Genomic DNA, 14,167 nt, shown 5'->3' on the forward strand with positions numbered 1-14,167 from the left:
GATCGGCAGATGCTTCGTGGCTGTGGCAGCAACAGCTCTGGGGACCACAGTGTGAGGAGCCTGGTGTTAAGCTATCCTGTCTATCGCAGCAGCCAGTGCAGGATGTCTCCAGGCAATCACACAATGGGGCTTCCTCCAGATGCGTTGGAAGACCGTTCCCCAGCTTAATGGAAACTCTCCTGATATTCATCCTAAACTTTTGGTTGCCCCTCTTGCCACTTCCCTCCTAGTCCCACCCTCTTTGCCCACCCAGTGGAAATTCCTCTCCTTCAGGAGTGTTTATTTCTATCTGGACATGAACTCTGGAGTTGATGAGCAGGGAGCATCATCCTTCCATCCATGTGTTCTTTGATGGATCTGCCTGGCTGGTTACTACCCTCCATACGCAGCCCTGTTGATACAATTCCATCCTGCCCTGCCCCCCCTGCTGCTCCAGTCCTGGGCCCCCATCCGAAAGCTACACCAATGCACCTCCCTCCTTCTCTACAGCTTCCAGCCTCGGGCTCCCCACGCAGCTCTGCCAATGCCCTTGCAGCACTAGGCTAGTTTAGGCCTCGCTTTCCCGTGGCACCTCAGTCTTTGTAATAACAAACCTTTCCGATCCAGTCCTGAAGCAAAGCAGGCAGAACGGGTGCCAGCCCGCACGGCGGGTGTTGATGTGGGTACCCAGTCTCAGAGACTAGGCTTATATGACCCCAAGCAGGCTTTGAACCCTGGCTCCTGCTGGGGAGGGGAGAGTGCCCCAACCCCACTGCTCTGCCCAGCCCGTTTGCCATAGGATCATCCTGGAGATCTGGGCTCTAGGTGGAGAACAGCCTGTTACTGGTTACCAGCCTGTTCCCATTTACTCCCACAGCAAATGCTCTATGTGGGCTCCCGAGTGGGGGTGGCCCAGGTGAAGCTGCACCAGTGCGAGACCTACGGCACGGCCTGTGCCGAGTGCTGCCTGGCCCGGGACCCCTACTGCGCCTGGGACGGCCTCTCCTGCGCCAGGTACCAAGCGCCGAGCAAGCGCCGGTTCCGCCGCCAGGACATCCGGACCGGGAACCCCGTGCACCGGTGCCTGGATCAGAACCTGACTGGTAAGGCGGCCCACGTGCTCCGCTCGTGTTCCAGCCCACGCGTGACTGAGAGGGGCCAGCTTCTCACTCAGCAGCCCAGTGGCTGGGTGCAAATAGGCCTAGAGGGGCCAGCTGGCGGCTAGGCATCCAGGACTCTCCTGCCCACACGGATGGTCCACTGGTGTCATGGCAATACCTGGGCCGAGTGGGGTTGTCCTCCCATGTAGCTGGGCTCCTGAGCTGAACAGCACCTTCCTCCAGGTGGTGTTTTTGCCCCAGCAAGCTTTCCATGTGTGCTGCGCAGGGAGGTCACTCATGCAGCACCCGGGCCCAGCTCAGACATCCTGCACACACACGCCAGTCCGAGGCACTGAGCGTGGGCCCTGTGGTCACAAATGAAGATTCTCTTAACCAGCTGTCCCTGTGATGTCATGCCACATGGTGATGGGGGCCAGAGGCACCAATCAGGGGGACAAGCCACCCCTGCCCCACAGAGCAAATCCAGCCAAACACGCCCTGCCAGCACTGCACGGGGTCATCGGAGACTTTCCAGATGCTCTGGGCCCAAGGCCAGAAGACCTCACCTGAGCGGAGTCAGGGCTGTCCCCCACGGGGTGGGCTGGCGGCTGGCACTGGCTGCCCGCTCCATGGGGTGCACTGAGCAAACGTCTGTGTTCCAACAGTGGATGATTTCGACAGCGCTGAGGAGAAGGTGGTGTATGGGACGGAGCACAACGGCACCTTCCTGGAGTGCATCCCCAAGTCGCCCCAGGCCACCGTGCAGTGGTTCCTTTGGAGACCCCATGACAAGCGAAGGGATGAGGTGAGGCGTGCTTCCCCCGCATGACTCCGCCCCCCCCCCCAGTCTGCCTCCTGTGCCGGAGCACCCCGCCCACATACCCAGCGTGGTGCCCCTTACCCATTGCCAAAAGCTTCCCGTCCAATGAGCAGAGTCCTCCCCACCCCTCCTCTTGGCCTCCCAGTCGATGAGCTGCCCCTTGCCCAGGGCGCAATGCCCCTGCAGCTGTCGTCTGCCCTCCGCGTTCTCTTACGGTCCATGCTCGGGGCTGGGAGGTGCTGGAGTGTTGGCTGAGTGGGTTTCTACCACTCTCTACACGCTGAGCAGCTACTCGCTGTCTGATGAGGCAGCCTGCAGTGGCCTCCCCAGTGAACGTTCGATTAGCTCTGGGCCTGGGGCAGGACTCGCCTGATGCCATGAGAGCAGGTAGAAGATGGCCCCATCAGCAGTGGATTGCAGGGGGCAGGAAGGAGCAGCTGTGCCCAAGGAAAGCAGATGTAGGCAGAGATGCAGGAGAGCCGGTTCCCTCGGCAGGGTAGCCCCATGGAGCTGGCACGGGGGAGCCAGCATGGGCGGCGGGTATAATAGACTGCCACGGGATGCTGGGTTGGGGCTGCTCGGGCCGGGGCTCGCATCGGTCAGCCAGCTGGGGCCAGCCTGGGGCTCCTCTGGCAGAGGGGGTGGGGGGGAGCCTCAGGGTTCCAGCTGGCCAGGGGCTTCTCCGACCACAGGATGGGGCTCAGGGCTCCTGCTGCAGAGGGCAGGGCCTCGTGTGGAAGGGACAGGGCCGCAGGGCTAGCCTTCCCGAAGGCGGGGTCCACCCACCACCCATGGGAGCCAGTTGTTCTCTGGGGACCTCTCTCCACAGGCCACCCCAAGGAGGGTTTTCTGGCTCTGATTGCTCCACTGGTGACAGTGGCAGGGATATTTTTCAGGCATCCCTTGCTCCATGTGGGGAGGTGCACACAAACCCCCCAGGGCCAGATCATCCTGGGGCTGCCCCTCTGACACGGTTGGCCCCTGCTGTCTGATGATCAGCCCCGTCTGGCTCGCTCCAGGCCAGCCAAGGCTCTCGCACTGCTTCCCCACTGACCGGCATCCCCGAGTGCTTCCCACATGTGCCCCCTCTTTGCTCCCTCCGCCTGCTCAGCCCTCCTCCTGGACATTCCTGAGACCCTCACCAAGGAGGCGGGATCCCAGTGCTCCACTGAGGCTGTGTGTGGGCTGAGCCCCACTCTGCCCCAGCTTCCGCTGCAGCTGGCCAACCAGTGGAAACCTGCCAGCACTGCTGTAATGGAGGTGGGGAGGGTGGGAGACTGATTAGAGTGCAAGCTTGGGGGGAACGTCTGGAAGTCACAGAAGCCATCAGGTTCCCTTTGACTGGGGGCAGGGCTTCAGGGGACCTGTGGTTGGAGCCGGCCTGGCGGGAGATGGGATATGGGATCACGTGGCTCGGTGGTCGGAGCCGGCAAGGCGGGAGGTAGGATGTGGGATTACGGGGCTCGACGGTCGGAGCCGGCGAGGCGAGAGGTGGGATGACGGGGCTCGACGGTCGGAGCCGGCGAGGCGAGAGGTGGGATGACGTGGCTTGGAGGTTGGAGCCAGCGAGGCGAGAGGTGGGATGACGTGGCTCGGAGGTTGGAGCCAGCGAGGCGAGAGGTGGGATGACGTGGCTCGGAGGTTGGAGCCAGCGAGGCGAGAGGTGGGATGACGTGGCTCGGAGGTTGGAGCCAGCGAGGCGAGAGGTGGGATGACGTGGCTCGGAGGTTGGAGCCAGCGAGGCGAGAGGTGGGATGACGTGGCTCGGAGGTTGGAGCCAGCGAGGCGAGAGGTGGGATGACGTGGCTCGGAGGTTGGAGCCAGCGAGGCGAGAGGTGGGATGACGTGGCTTGGAGGTTGGAGCCAGCGAGGCGAGAGGTGGGATGACGTGGCTCGGCGGTTGGAGCCAGCGGGGTGGGATGTGGGATGACGTGGCTCGGCGGTTGGAGCCAGCGGGGTGGGATGTGGGATGACGTGGCTCGGCGGTTGGAGCCAGCGGGGTGGGATGTGGGATGACGTGGCTCGGCGGTTGGAGCCAGCGGGGTGGGATGTGGGATGACGTGGCTTGGCGGTCGGAGCCAGCGGGGTGGGATGTGGGATGACACGGCTCGGTGGTCGGAGCCAGCCCAGCAGTCCCTATGTTCCTACGTTTAACTGCTGTGTGGCCGCTTGCAGGTGAAGACGGACGAGCGGATCCTGAAGACGGAGCAGGGGCTGCTGTTCCGGAGGCTGTACCGCCCGGACGCCGGCACCTATTACTGCAAGAGCCTGGAGCATGGCTTCACCCAGACTGTCACCAAGGTCACGCTGGAGGTGATCGAGAGCCAGCAGCTGGAGCACATCTTCCAGCGGGATCACGAGGACGAGTCCCCTCGCCCACCCTGCCTGGTGCCGGAGCCCCGCCTGCCGCCGGGGCACAGGGCCTGGTTCAAGGACATCATGCACCTGATCGGCTACGCCAATCTGCACCAGGTGGAGGAGTACTGTGAGCGCGTGTGGTGTGGTGACCGGCAGCGCCGCAAGGCCAAGTCCCCCAAGAGCAAAAATGCGCTTAGCGGTATGGATGCTGGCAAGAAAGGGAGGGCCAAGCTGCACGAGAGGAACCGGATGCCCAGGCAGGCCGTGGCCACATAGAGACCAAAGGGAGGGGGGCGAACACGAGGGGGGAAATGGGAGAGAGGAGGGACCATCCTGGAACAATCCCCTCTCTGAAAGGGAGAATCCACCCAGCTAGGAACAGCGTCCAGGCTGCCCTAACAATAGGATCTGCCAAGCCAGGAGCTGTCTCGCCACATGGCTGAGTCTAGAGACATTCACCGTTGGAGGCACGGGGCATCTCTTGATTCCAGCACTGGAGACGGCTTGGGGAGCTCCGTTTCCCACCCCACCCCAGCATCTCTCCCAGTTGGGGAAGTCTTGTTTCTGGCCAGGCTGCAGGTACATTGAATGATCACGGTGGGGCTCTCCACGACCCTCAGCGCAGCCCCGGAAGGATGTGATGTTCTGTAGGAGTCTGCCAGTTGGAGGGGGCGATACAGAGCAGAAGGGCCAATGGAGAGGCTGGTAAGCAGGAGCAGGCTGCATCCCGGATGGGAGAGAAGGAAAAGCCCACCACATCCACAGCATTGGGATGGCTCGGTGGGTTCGGTGTGGAGCTGGGGTAGCCAGGTTGAGTACCCCAGAGAATGAGAGAAGAGCCAATTCCTATACACGCAGCTGGGGCCATGACCAGTTGTTCAGTAGGATACTGTCTGCCTCCTCTGGCCATCTCCCATGGCACTGTGGGAGTTGGGGGAGGAGGAGTGAGTCCCATCAGAGCTTCGCCCAGTTATGGACAGAACTGTCACCAGGGTGGAGTTGAACGTTATTTGCCTCCCACAGGAACCCTGCTGTCTCCCCCCACCCTGGCACTGGCCGTAGTCAGAAAGGGGGCCAGCTAGTCGCTTTGCATGTGGCCTCAGGCTCTGTCAGGAATGCCCTTGGTTACAGAACGAACCTCAATGTTCACCCGGCCGCGGACTCCCCCGCCCACTCGGCATCATGGCAACATTCACCTCTCCATGGACTCCCCAGCCCGCCCAGCGTCGTGGCAACGTTCACCCAGTCGCGGACTCCCCTGCCCGCTCGGCGTCCTGGCAGGGTTCACACATTCGAGGAATGCTGCAGCATTCACCCACCTACAGCACATTCAGGAATGAGGCCGTGATCTAGAGCTTAAAGGCTCCGTCTCTCCCTGCAGATCCCCAAGCTAGGCGATCCCCTCTGCAGACCCGTTATTCACTGACTGCTGGTGAAATCCATCAGTTTTCTGAACAAATAAACCAACCCATTGCTGTGGAAGTGCAGACAGGGAGTCACTTGCCTCTTTGTGTCCATTGAGTGGGGTTGGCTGCGGTGATGAACGTTGTCTCGGTGAGCAATGCCTGAAATTGTTTGCTTCCAAAACACAGTTCGAGCTGTGGAACTGAAGCTGGTGGAGTTTTTCCAACTCCTGCTAGAGCAATGCATATTTCCAGTGACTAGGCAGCAAAAGTCAAAGTGTCAGGATTTGATCCCTCTTATGTATTTATTGATTTATTGGGGGCTTCCCCTGCAGGATTAATCCTTTAGAGCTCTCTCTAGTCTCCTCCCAAATCAGACTTTGACCTCAAACCCATCACAGATACAGCCTCAAAGAGAAAGGCCAGCGTAATGGCTGATAGGTATTGTAATGATCTGGCTAGTACAGACTGCTGGCTGCCTTTTGCTAGTTGGGAATCATAGGATCAGATCTCTGCTGCAGCTGGGGATCCACTCAACCTGACCTGGTCACTTCAAGAGACCACCAGGGAGCCAGTTGTAGTAACCTGATTTTCCGCTTGGCCCTGGTGCCAGTTAGAGCAGTCTAGGGGCTGCTCTGAGTTACACCCTCTGACAACCCTTTCAGAGGACTGTCGGCCAGTCAAGAATAGCCAGAGCGCAGTAGCACTTCAACCACATGTCTACGCTGGGGAGGGATGGCATAAGAACTGGCTATACTGGCTTTACACCACTTGTGAACTCCCTTTTGCCAGGCCAGACACAATAGGTATGAGAACAGAAGAGACTCTGTCTTGAATTGTGTGTCATAGGCCCTATATAGCTGGGTGCTAATGGAGATTCTCCGGGAGTGCAATGGCATGGGAGCCTGAAGTATGAAAACTCTGTTCCCAAAGCCAAGCTGTGCTGCAGTGGGATAGCAGTGCAGCCCTGCTGTGACATGAGTTTGTGGCTGAGCTGAGAACTGATTCACCCAGAAGAAATGTGCTCTTGCCCTGTTTTCTAAGGCCAGGTTGTGCATCCTGCCTGCCAGCACCTAGGACCTTCCTCCATGGGTGCTGGTAGGGGAGTCACTGGTGTATGCACTGCCCACGGTGCCTGAGCAAGGAAGGGCGTCCTGATCTGGCCTGGGGCATCCACCGGCCTGCCCCATTGCCCAGAACAGCCGTGTCGTGGAGCGTTGTTCGTTCTCTGCTGAGCCATGCACCAACCACCTCCCCCATACTCTCGGCTTCCAGGTTCTTGTGCCCTCTCTTGGGTCCGTCCAGGGGGTGGGGGCTCTGTGTTAGCTTGCCCTGGCTGGGCAGCTGTGGGGAAGGGAAGCCTTTATGCTATTTAGCTGAATGGTGTTGTCTGTGCCTGTCCTGTCCCAAGGTTAGTGCTCTCCACCCGTGCAGAGAGGCCGTACTCTAGCCCCACTCTGAGGGCTTCCATCAGTGTAAAATATTTGCTTCACCCAAGGTGCCCCGGGAGAGTGGGAGTGGGGAAAAAGCAAAGTGCTGGTGCTGGTCAAACTGGTTCCTGGTTAAACACAGCGAGCCAGCTGCCAGGTGGGTCTGATCTGCATGTTCCAAAGCACCAATGCCACAGAGGAAAATGTGAGCAGCTGGGGAGGAGGATGGGCAATGCAAGTTCCACGGAATGAGGGCTGGTTTCTCCTCTGTTACACCAGGCTAGCCCTACTGTGCTGTAGGGGTTGGACTCTAGCACTGGGAGTCCTAGTACCCACTCTGCCCCTGACTCATTGTGTGACCTCAGGGGAGTCACCCCTGGAGTTGCTCTGGGCCGCAGGGTCCCCATCTGTAAAATGAAACTGACCTACCCCCCAGATGATTGCTGGGCTACATTCCTTTAGGTGCTTAGACCTACTGGGATGGAAGGGTGGGAAAACCCTTAGCTAGGTGCTGCTTTGCAGAGCACTGTAATAAAGGGAATGCAGCCCTCTGTTAATACCGTAGTATATTTGTTATCTGACACGCCCTGTGATGAGGAACTCCCTTCTGCCAGATCAGTGATCTTTGCCACTTCCTCTGAGTAACTGGCTAGCCTTCATCTAGGGCTTTGAGGACAGGCCCTGCAGCCTGAGTCGGGGGGAGGAGAGAGAGTCCAACAATCAGCGCTTTCCTGCAGCTGGCTTGGGTGCAGCTACGGGGCATTTATTTTTGGAAAGTGGCTATAATGTGCAAAGTGAGCAGGAAAGGGAGTAAAACAACAAACAATCCAATACCGTGCGGGCATGGGGCTGGAAGCCAGCAGCCAATGGTAGCGAGCAGCCTGCGGTGCTAAGGGGCCTGAGTCCTTGACAGAGTTGTTGTTATCTGTATTGTGGTAGGACCCCAGAGTCCCAGTCATGGACCAGGACCCCGTGGTGCTAGGTGCTGTACAAACACAACCAAAAGGAGAACCCTGCTCCAGAAAGCTTCTAATCAAAGTCAAGTGCATGTAAAACCAGCCAATCAGAACACACTCCTCAGTCCCACAGCTGTGCAAATTCACAGCTATATACAGTGTAGGCTGTCTAACGCCACCCCCCCTCATTACCATAAGCCCACCCAGGGGAGGTGATTAGTTTATAAATAGCCTCTCCTCCATTATGGCTGGAAGGACAGGCCGGTTGTGATACGGAAGGCAGCCTTGGCCCAGGTAAGCTCACCCAAAGGAAGGGAGTTGGGAGCGGATGAGAAGGGCGCTGACCAGTTGGGGAGCGGGCATACTTCTACTATTGACCTTGCCCTCCCCAGCCTTGAAAGCAAGGGGAAGGAAAAAGGGGATAAGGAAACCAGGTAAAACCTTTATCTGGGGAAATGCAAGCCTCCCCGTCCCCAGGTGTAAAGTGCATTAGTAGTATAATGAATCTAGGCACATAACAGCTGTCACTGTGGCCTTTTGGATTTAGATGGTAACAGACCCCTGCCATGGAGCTAAGGGAGAATCTCTGTTAGCTGTGTGGGGCCTATGACACACAGCTGAGCAGTTCTTATTCTGTCCCTCAGAGGCCACCTGGTGGCAGAAATGGTTTTCAGCCATGCTCAGAAATCTGCAGGGACACAGGCATTCCCTACAGCAGTGGTCCCTGAACTGTGAAGCATGTCCCCCAGGGGCCATGAAGGAACATCCAGGGGGGTGCAGCAGGGCCCAAACCAGCCCCCATGGGGAGGGAGCATCCCTCCCCCCAGCCCCATTCTGCCCCCAGCTCCGCTCCCGGCCGCTGGCCTCACTCCTGCCTGCATCGTGGCTGCTGGCCTTCCCTCTCTCAGCCCCCAGCTATGGTTCTGCTCCTGGCCCCAGCCCTCCTTTCCCCTCCCCCTCCCCGGCCGTGACGCTGTTCCTGGTCCAGGTGGGGAGAAGGGGGGCACAGACACATTTCATTACTGTCCCTACAGCGAGGGCTGGAGAATAGATCTTACCCATTGTCTTCCGCTCATCCCGTTTCCCGAGAGCTGTGATGTCCATAGCTGCCCTTGGGTACAGCTCAGGATGGGAAGTGGCTGGGGAGTGTGTGGGCACCAGTCCCATAGCTTCCCCTTCCCTGTTTGTTAGCTCCTTCCTGCCTCTGCACCTGAACACAAGGAGAGAAACTGACCCTGCTCCTGCTCCTCAGGAGTGAAATCCTGACTGTAACTGCTGCCACTTTCTGCCTCATATGCCAACCTCCTGGAGTGCCTCCCAAGGGTTCCATATGCCATGTATCGCTGATCTTTGGAACTCACTGCCACAGGAGGACATCAGGGTCAAGGGGTGGCATTTCCAAAGGGCCTGGATGATTCATACTTGGAGGTGTCCAATTTAAGCTGAGAAGTGGAGGCTTGATCTCCTGCAGGACTAGGAAAGGGTGCCACCCACACGTGCCATTACACACATGGCAGGGTCCATCGTGAAGAGAGTGCTCTCATGTGCCTTCCTCTGGTGCATTGGCCGTGGCTCTTGGAAGAGCCAGAGTGCCGGACTGCAGGGCAATTCTTGGCATCCCCATCAAGCTTTCAGGTGACTTTCAGCAGCGTGAGGCCACTTTCCGCTCATGGGGCCCAGCTCCCCCATGTTCCATATCTGAGCTGATGCTGCAGCTTCCTCCAGCTCAAATAGGCAGAAAATCCCATTGCGGGTTTCATTAGCAGGGAGAGGCTGCAGGGCTGGGAGCCAGAACCAGTGGAAATCTGACTCCCACTGTCCCATCTCTCCTGACTTGTCCCATGTGATTCTCCCCCCTCCCCCGCCGGCCACCTCCTTTGCTCTCCTTTCTCATTCTTTCTTCCAACTCACCCTCCTCCTTCTTCCTCGCCCATTCCCCAGGTGCTGCTTGTATGTATCCACACTGCACAATATTGTGTTGTGTGTGGTGGCCTCCCGATTCCCATTACAGCAGCAGCTGAAACTCCTCCGTGATGCTGAAGTTGTGTCAAAATCTCCTCCTCCTCCTGGCATGGTCTTGTCTCTGCGGCTGGGACCCTACAAGAACGCGCGCTCTGGCTTCACGTTAGCCCTTGGGCTCCCACTTGGAAATGGCTCCCGCCCCTCTGGCCGGAGTTGTTGAGACTGGGCCATGCCTCGCTGTGGGTCTCACCTCCTGCCTGGCCCTTGTGCCCTGAGTCAGATGGGCTGGCAGGGAGAGGTGGTCCCTGCTTGCAGTCACTGCACATCAGAATGCCCCCAGGGCATCCAGAAGGTGCCAGGTGTGCTCACGTACGCCTGCTCAACCGTGACGTGGCTGCTGCCCCAAACTGGCGGCTGCTGAGCTGATAGGATAGTGAGGGAACCCTGAGCTCCAGGTCGGGGTGAGGATCCAGTACTCCCTCTGCTCAGGGGACAGCTCCGAGCACCTCTGGGCAGGGGAGAGGCCCAGGGCCCACTGCCATTCGTGCTCCAGCTGGCCACGGTGCACTGGAGTGAGGCAGGGCGACTGCGGGCTGTGCAGCGTTGGATTCTTGGACACCAGGCCTGACACCCCGAAGGGAGGCTGATCCGGGTCTGTGTCTGTATTTTACAGCCAGGAGTGGCTCAGAGCCCACTGTCTCCCAGATGTTCCCCCCACCCCTTGCATACAGATACGCGACCCCACTTGGGCTCAGCTCCACGGTCCATATTCCAGACCTACAGGGTGTGCGGGGAGGGGGCTTGGTTGCAGAATGTGCCCATGCTGTTTCCCCTGGAAGCAAAGGCACCCTCGAGTGCCATCACTGGCAGCTCGGGGTGGGGGTGTAAAGAGGCTGGGCAATGGTTAAACCTTTCCCAAGTTCGTGGCTGTAGAGGGGGAATCAGGGGCGGGGGCAGGGCTGAGCAGAGAGAAGCTGAAGGGGGAGATGGGAGAGAAATTCAACACATTTCCTCTGCTCGCCTGCATGCCACCCTCTGCTCCAGACGAGCACTGGGCTGTCCAAGGGAACCTCTGGAATAGAAGTGCCCATGGCAATTCAGTGGGCAGTGGGGGCTCAGCAGCCTGCGGTGCCCCATCCCAGCCCTAGGCCAGGGTAGTACTTCCCAGCCTGGAAGCAGTGACCCCCATGAAAGCCCCGGACAGTTAGCTGGCATCACCAATCTGCTCCTCCTCGCCTCCCTCTGGTCGTCTGCTGCAGCTTCGCTCAGGCCTTGCCCGTGGAGCGCTCCGGCCCGGGACCCGCTGCAAAGGATTCCAGGGGATTGGTCACCCCCGTGTCTGAATGCAGCAAGGGGAGGGAGGCCGGCCCCCATTCCCTTGCTCAGGGACTTGTTGGCGAATCCGGCATGGAGAGCTTTGCAGCTCACCGGCAGCTGGGCCCCCAGCCCCACCCCAGGAAGCCAGGTGAGATGCAGCTGCCTGGAGCCGTTTCTCCAGCGCCCAGGCAGAGGGGAAATTGGTTCGTGGAGCCAGCAGCAGCTCCTTTTCCACGGGGCCAGCATGATCTCACTGGCTGAGTAAACTCCCTAAGGCTGATAAGGATCTCACTCCTTCCTGCAGCCCCTGACCCCACACAATAGTGTGAACCACAGGCCCTGCTGGGAAGGGCTTTGTTAAAAGAGAGAGAGCGGAAAGGAATCACATGCCAAAGTCACGGCTGGGCTGAGCCTAAACCAACCAGGGGCTGGCAATAAACCCTAGCCAGCTGGGGTGGGTGTCTGCAAACCACTGCCACGCAGGGCAGCACAATGGGGAATTGTTCCCTGTTTGCTGGAGTTTCCTCGCCCCAGGATGCAGGAGGATCCTTCTAGGCTGGAACAAAACTGCACATGCAGTGCCGGGAGGGGCGGTTCTTGTTTGGCAGCCGTCCTTTCATGTTTGTCGGGGACAGAGGAAGTGATCATTGGCCTGGGGTGGCCTGGCGCACAGACCAAAGCTTCATTCTCCCCTGGGCAATGCTAAATAGCCGATCTTTGCCATATCGCCTCCCTCGAAATATACAAAGCCTCTGCTGTGTGCTACTCTGGGGGTGGAGAGCTAGCTCAACTAGCTAAGCAGGGATTCCCTTTGTTCCAGGGGGTCCCTGGCTGGCAGGGAGCCAACGTAGCAGTCCATCTGAGGATGCCTTGGTCTAGGTGGCAGGGCTGCGTTACCTCTGTGCTCCGGCTATGCTCAGCTGCTGGAATGGAGCCGTGGGGGCTGGGGCTGTTTATAATGGGGACCGGATCAGACAAGATCTCAGCTGGTGCTAGCCTCTCAGTCCAGCCAGCCCTGCCTCCCCACCCCAAGCTGTGCTCTATGGACCGACCAGCTCAGTGCTCGGTCCATAAAGCAGCACCCTCCACGCTGATCTGGGGGGCAGCTGTCTATCTTGGAGATTAGCAACAGGCCCAAGAAGTGACACTCGGGACTGGGTTCAATGAGGAATCCCAACACCTCTGAGGTTCACGTCTTTTCAGACCTTGGACTCTGCTTCTGAGCCATCTTACAAAGAGGACCCTCAACTGGGCAGTTTGAGCTGGCCTTCCCGAAAGGTCCAGCCCACTCGTACTACAGCGTTAGCTCTTTGGGGTCTGCAGATGTTCTGGGCCAATGTCTCTCCCCAGTTTCAGCTGCGGACACTGGTGGAGTTGCAGAGGATAACAGAAGGCAGGACTTGTTCTGTGATGGCTAGAGATCGCAGGGCAAAGTCCATGCCCACTGCATCACCTAGCAGTCACGTTGTTTTCAGCTCATCCTTTCCAAGTGTGCATGTCCCACTCCAAGCCGAAGGCCAGTCTGGGCACCTCCTTGCCAGAGAAATGCTGACACAAGAAGAAGGCTCCGTGAAGAACAAAAAAAAAAAAAAAAGATCGGGGATATTGAACGGGCTGATTTGCAAGGAGAGGTGAGAGTGAAATATGTGTCGCTTGGCTGAGAGTTGACTAGAGGGAGGGGGGAAAAAGATGCCTGACTACAAATGTTTGATGGGTGTAAACAACAAGGAGGAGAACAAGTTATTTAGGGTGGGGCCAGGGTGTAACTGTGACCAATGGAGAAAAACAAAACCCTAAGTCTGAACCCCTCAGGCACTAGAGGGTTAATATCACATTGATATCTGGTGGCATCTGAGCAAGGGAGCAATTTCTTCACCAAGCAAGAACGCTATTGCAGAGCCTACCTGCTACATGGGAACGGAATTGCTGACAATGCTCCCTGTTGTCAGGTCACGGAAGATTTCTCCTGAAAGAGGGAGAATAAGGGGGAATGCTTCAGCCCCTTCTCAAAGGCCTTCAGAGGCAGTGGGATGACACCCAGTGGCATCATGGGGAGTTGGATCAGGCCCTATGTCTTCTCTTGGAGCTTCAGTGGGTTTTTCTGGCCTTGCAATCTACGACTCTATGAATCTTTCTGTTTTGTGACATTAGGAGGAAATTGCGGTAGATGCTCAGACCACGGTACCCCCACTGGGATGTACTGGGATGGTGTGCAGCCTCTCTAGGGAAGGGGCGACCACCCCCTTGCTTGGAACATTTCAAATCAGGCTCAAAGAAGTACTCACGTCACAGAGTTTAAAGCCAGAAGGGACCACTAGATCATCTGGTCCAAACTCTCAACCCAAATGAAATGGTAATTTCATGTCAACCAAAATATTTCACCTGACCCAAAACTAAACTTTTTCATTTTGCAAAAAAAATCCAATTTGTTTTTTGCTTGTTTGAGGTCAGCCCAAAATTATGATTTTTTTTCTCAGTTCAGCCACCAAACTGAAAACCTGAGCCCATGAATACCATGACCTAAAAGGGCATTAGCAGGTTTTATTTCCATGGGGCAAAGCAAACACAGCCAAGGAGCTCCTGGCAATCTCCCTGCTCATTAAAAGCAAGCACCAGGCAAACACGGGGAAAATGCCACCCAGGAGCTTGTTTGCTTGAGCTTTAATTAAGCTGACAGGCTAATTCAGCCTAGGGGGGAAGTAAGAGGAAAGAATTGTTGGTGACTGCCTAGCCCTGCCTGCAAGGGGATCTGCCCAGGCAAGCTACATACCTCCCTCCCTCCCTCCCTCCCAGTTTTGTGTGGTGTTGGGGAAGCACTAGGGGGTGCTGTGCAGGGAGGAAT

The 14,167-nt window shown here is 57.7% G+C and overlaps 1 protein-coding gene across 1 annotated transcript in view; it reads left to right on the forward strand.

The window, feature by feature from the left end:
* The window catches only part of SEMA3G (semaphorin 3G), a 67,320-nt gene extending 61,576 nt beyond the window's left edge, over positions 1–5,744 (forward strand). Inside the window, exons 14-16 of the mRNA XM_073352540.1 lie at positions 857–1,082; positions 1,745–1,884; positions 4,075–5,744. Of these exons, the coding sequence (XP_073208641.1) occupies positions 857–1,082; positions 1,745–1,884; positions 4,075–4,533 (825 nt within the window). The 3' untranslated portion in view covers positions 4,534–5,744. The remainder of the gene's footprint in view (positions 1–856; positions 1,083–1,744; positions 1,885–4,074) is intronic.
* Positions 5,745–14,167: the final 8,423 nt, after the last annotated feature.

Source organism: Lepidochelys kempii, chromosome 7 (genome assembly GCF_965140265.1).
Source record: "Lepidochelys kempii isolate rLepKem1 chromosome 7, rLepKem1.hap2, whole genome shotgun sequence".
Taxonomy (NCBI): Eukaryota; Metazoa; Chordata; order Testudines; family Cheloniidae; genus Lepidochelys; species Lepidochelys kempii.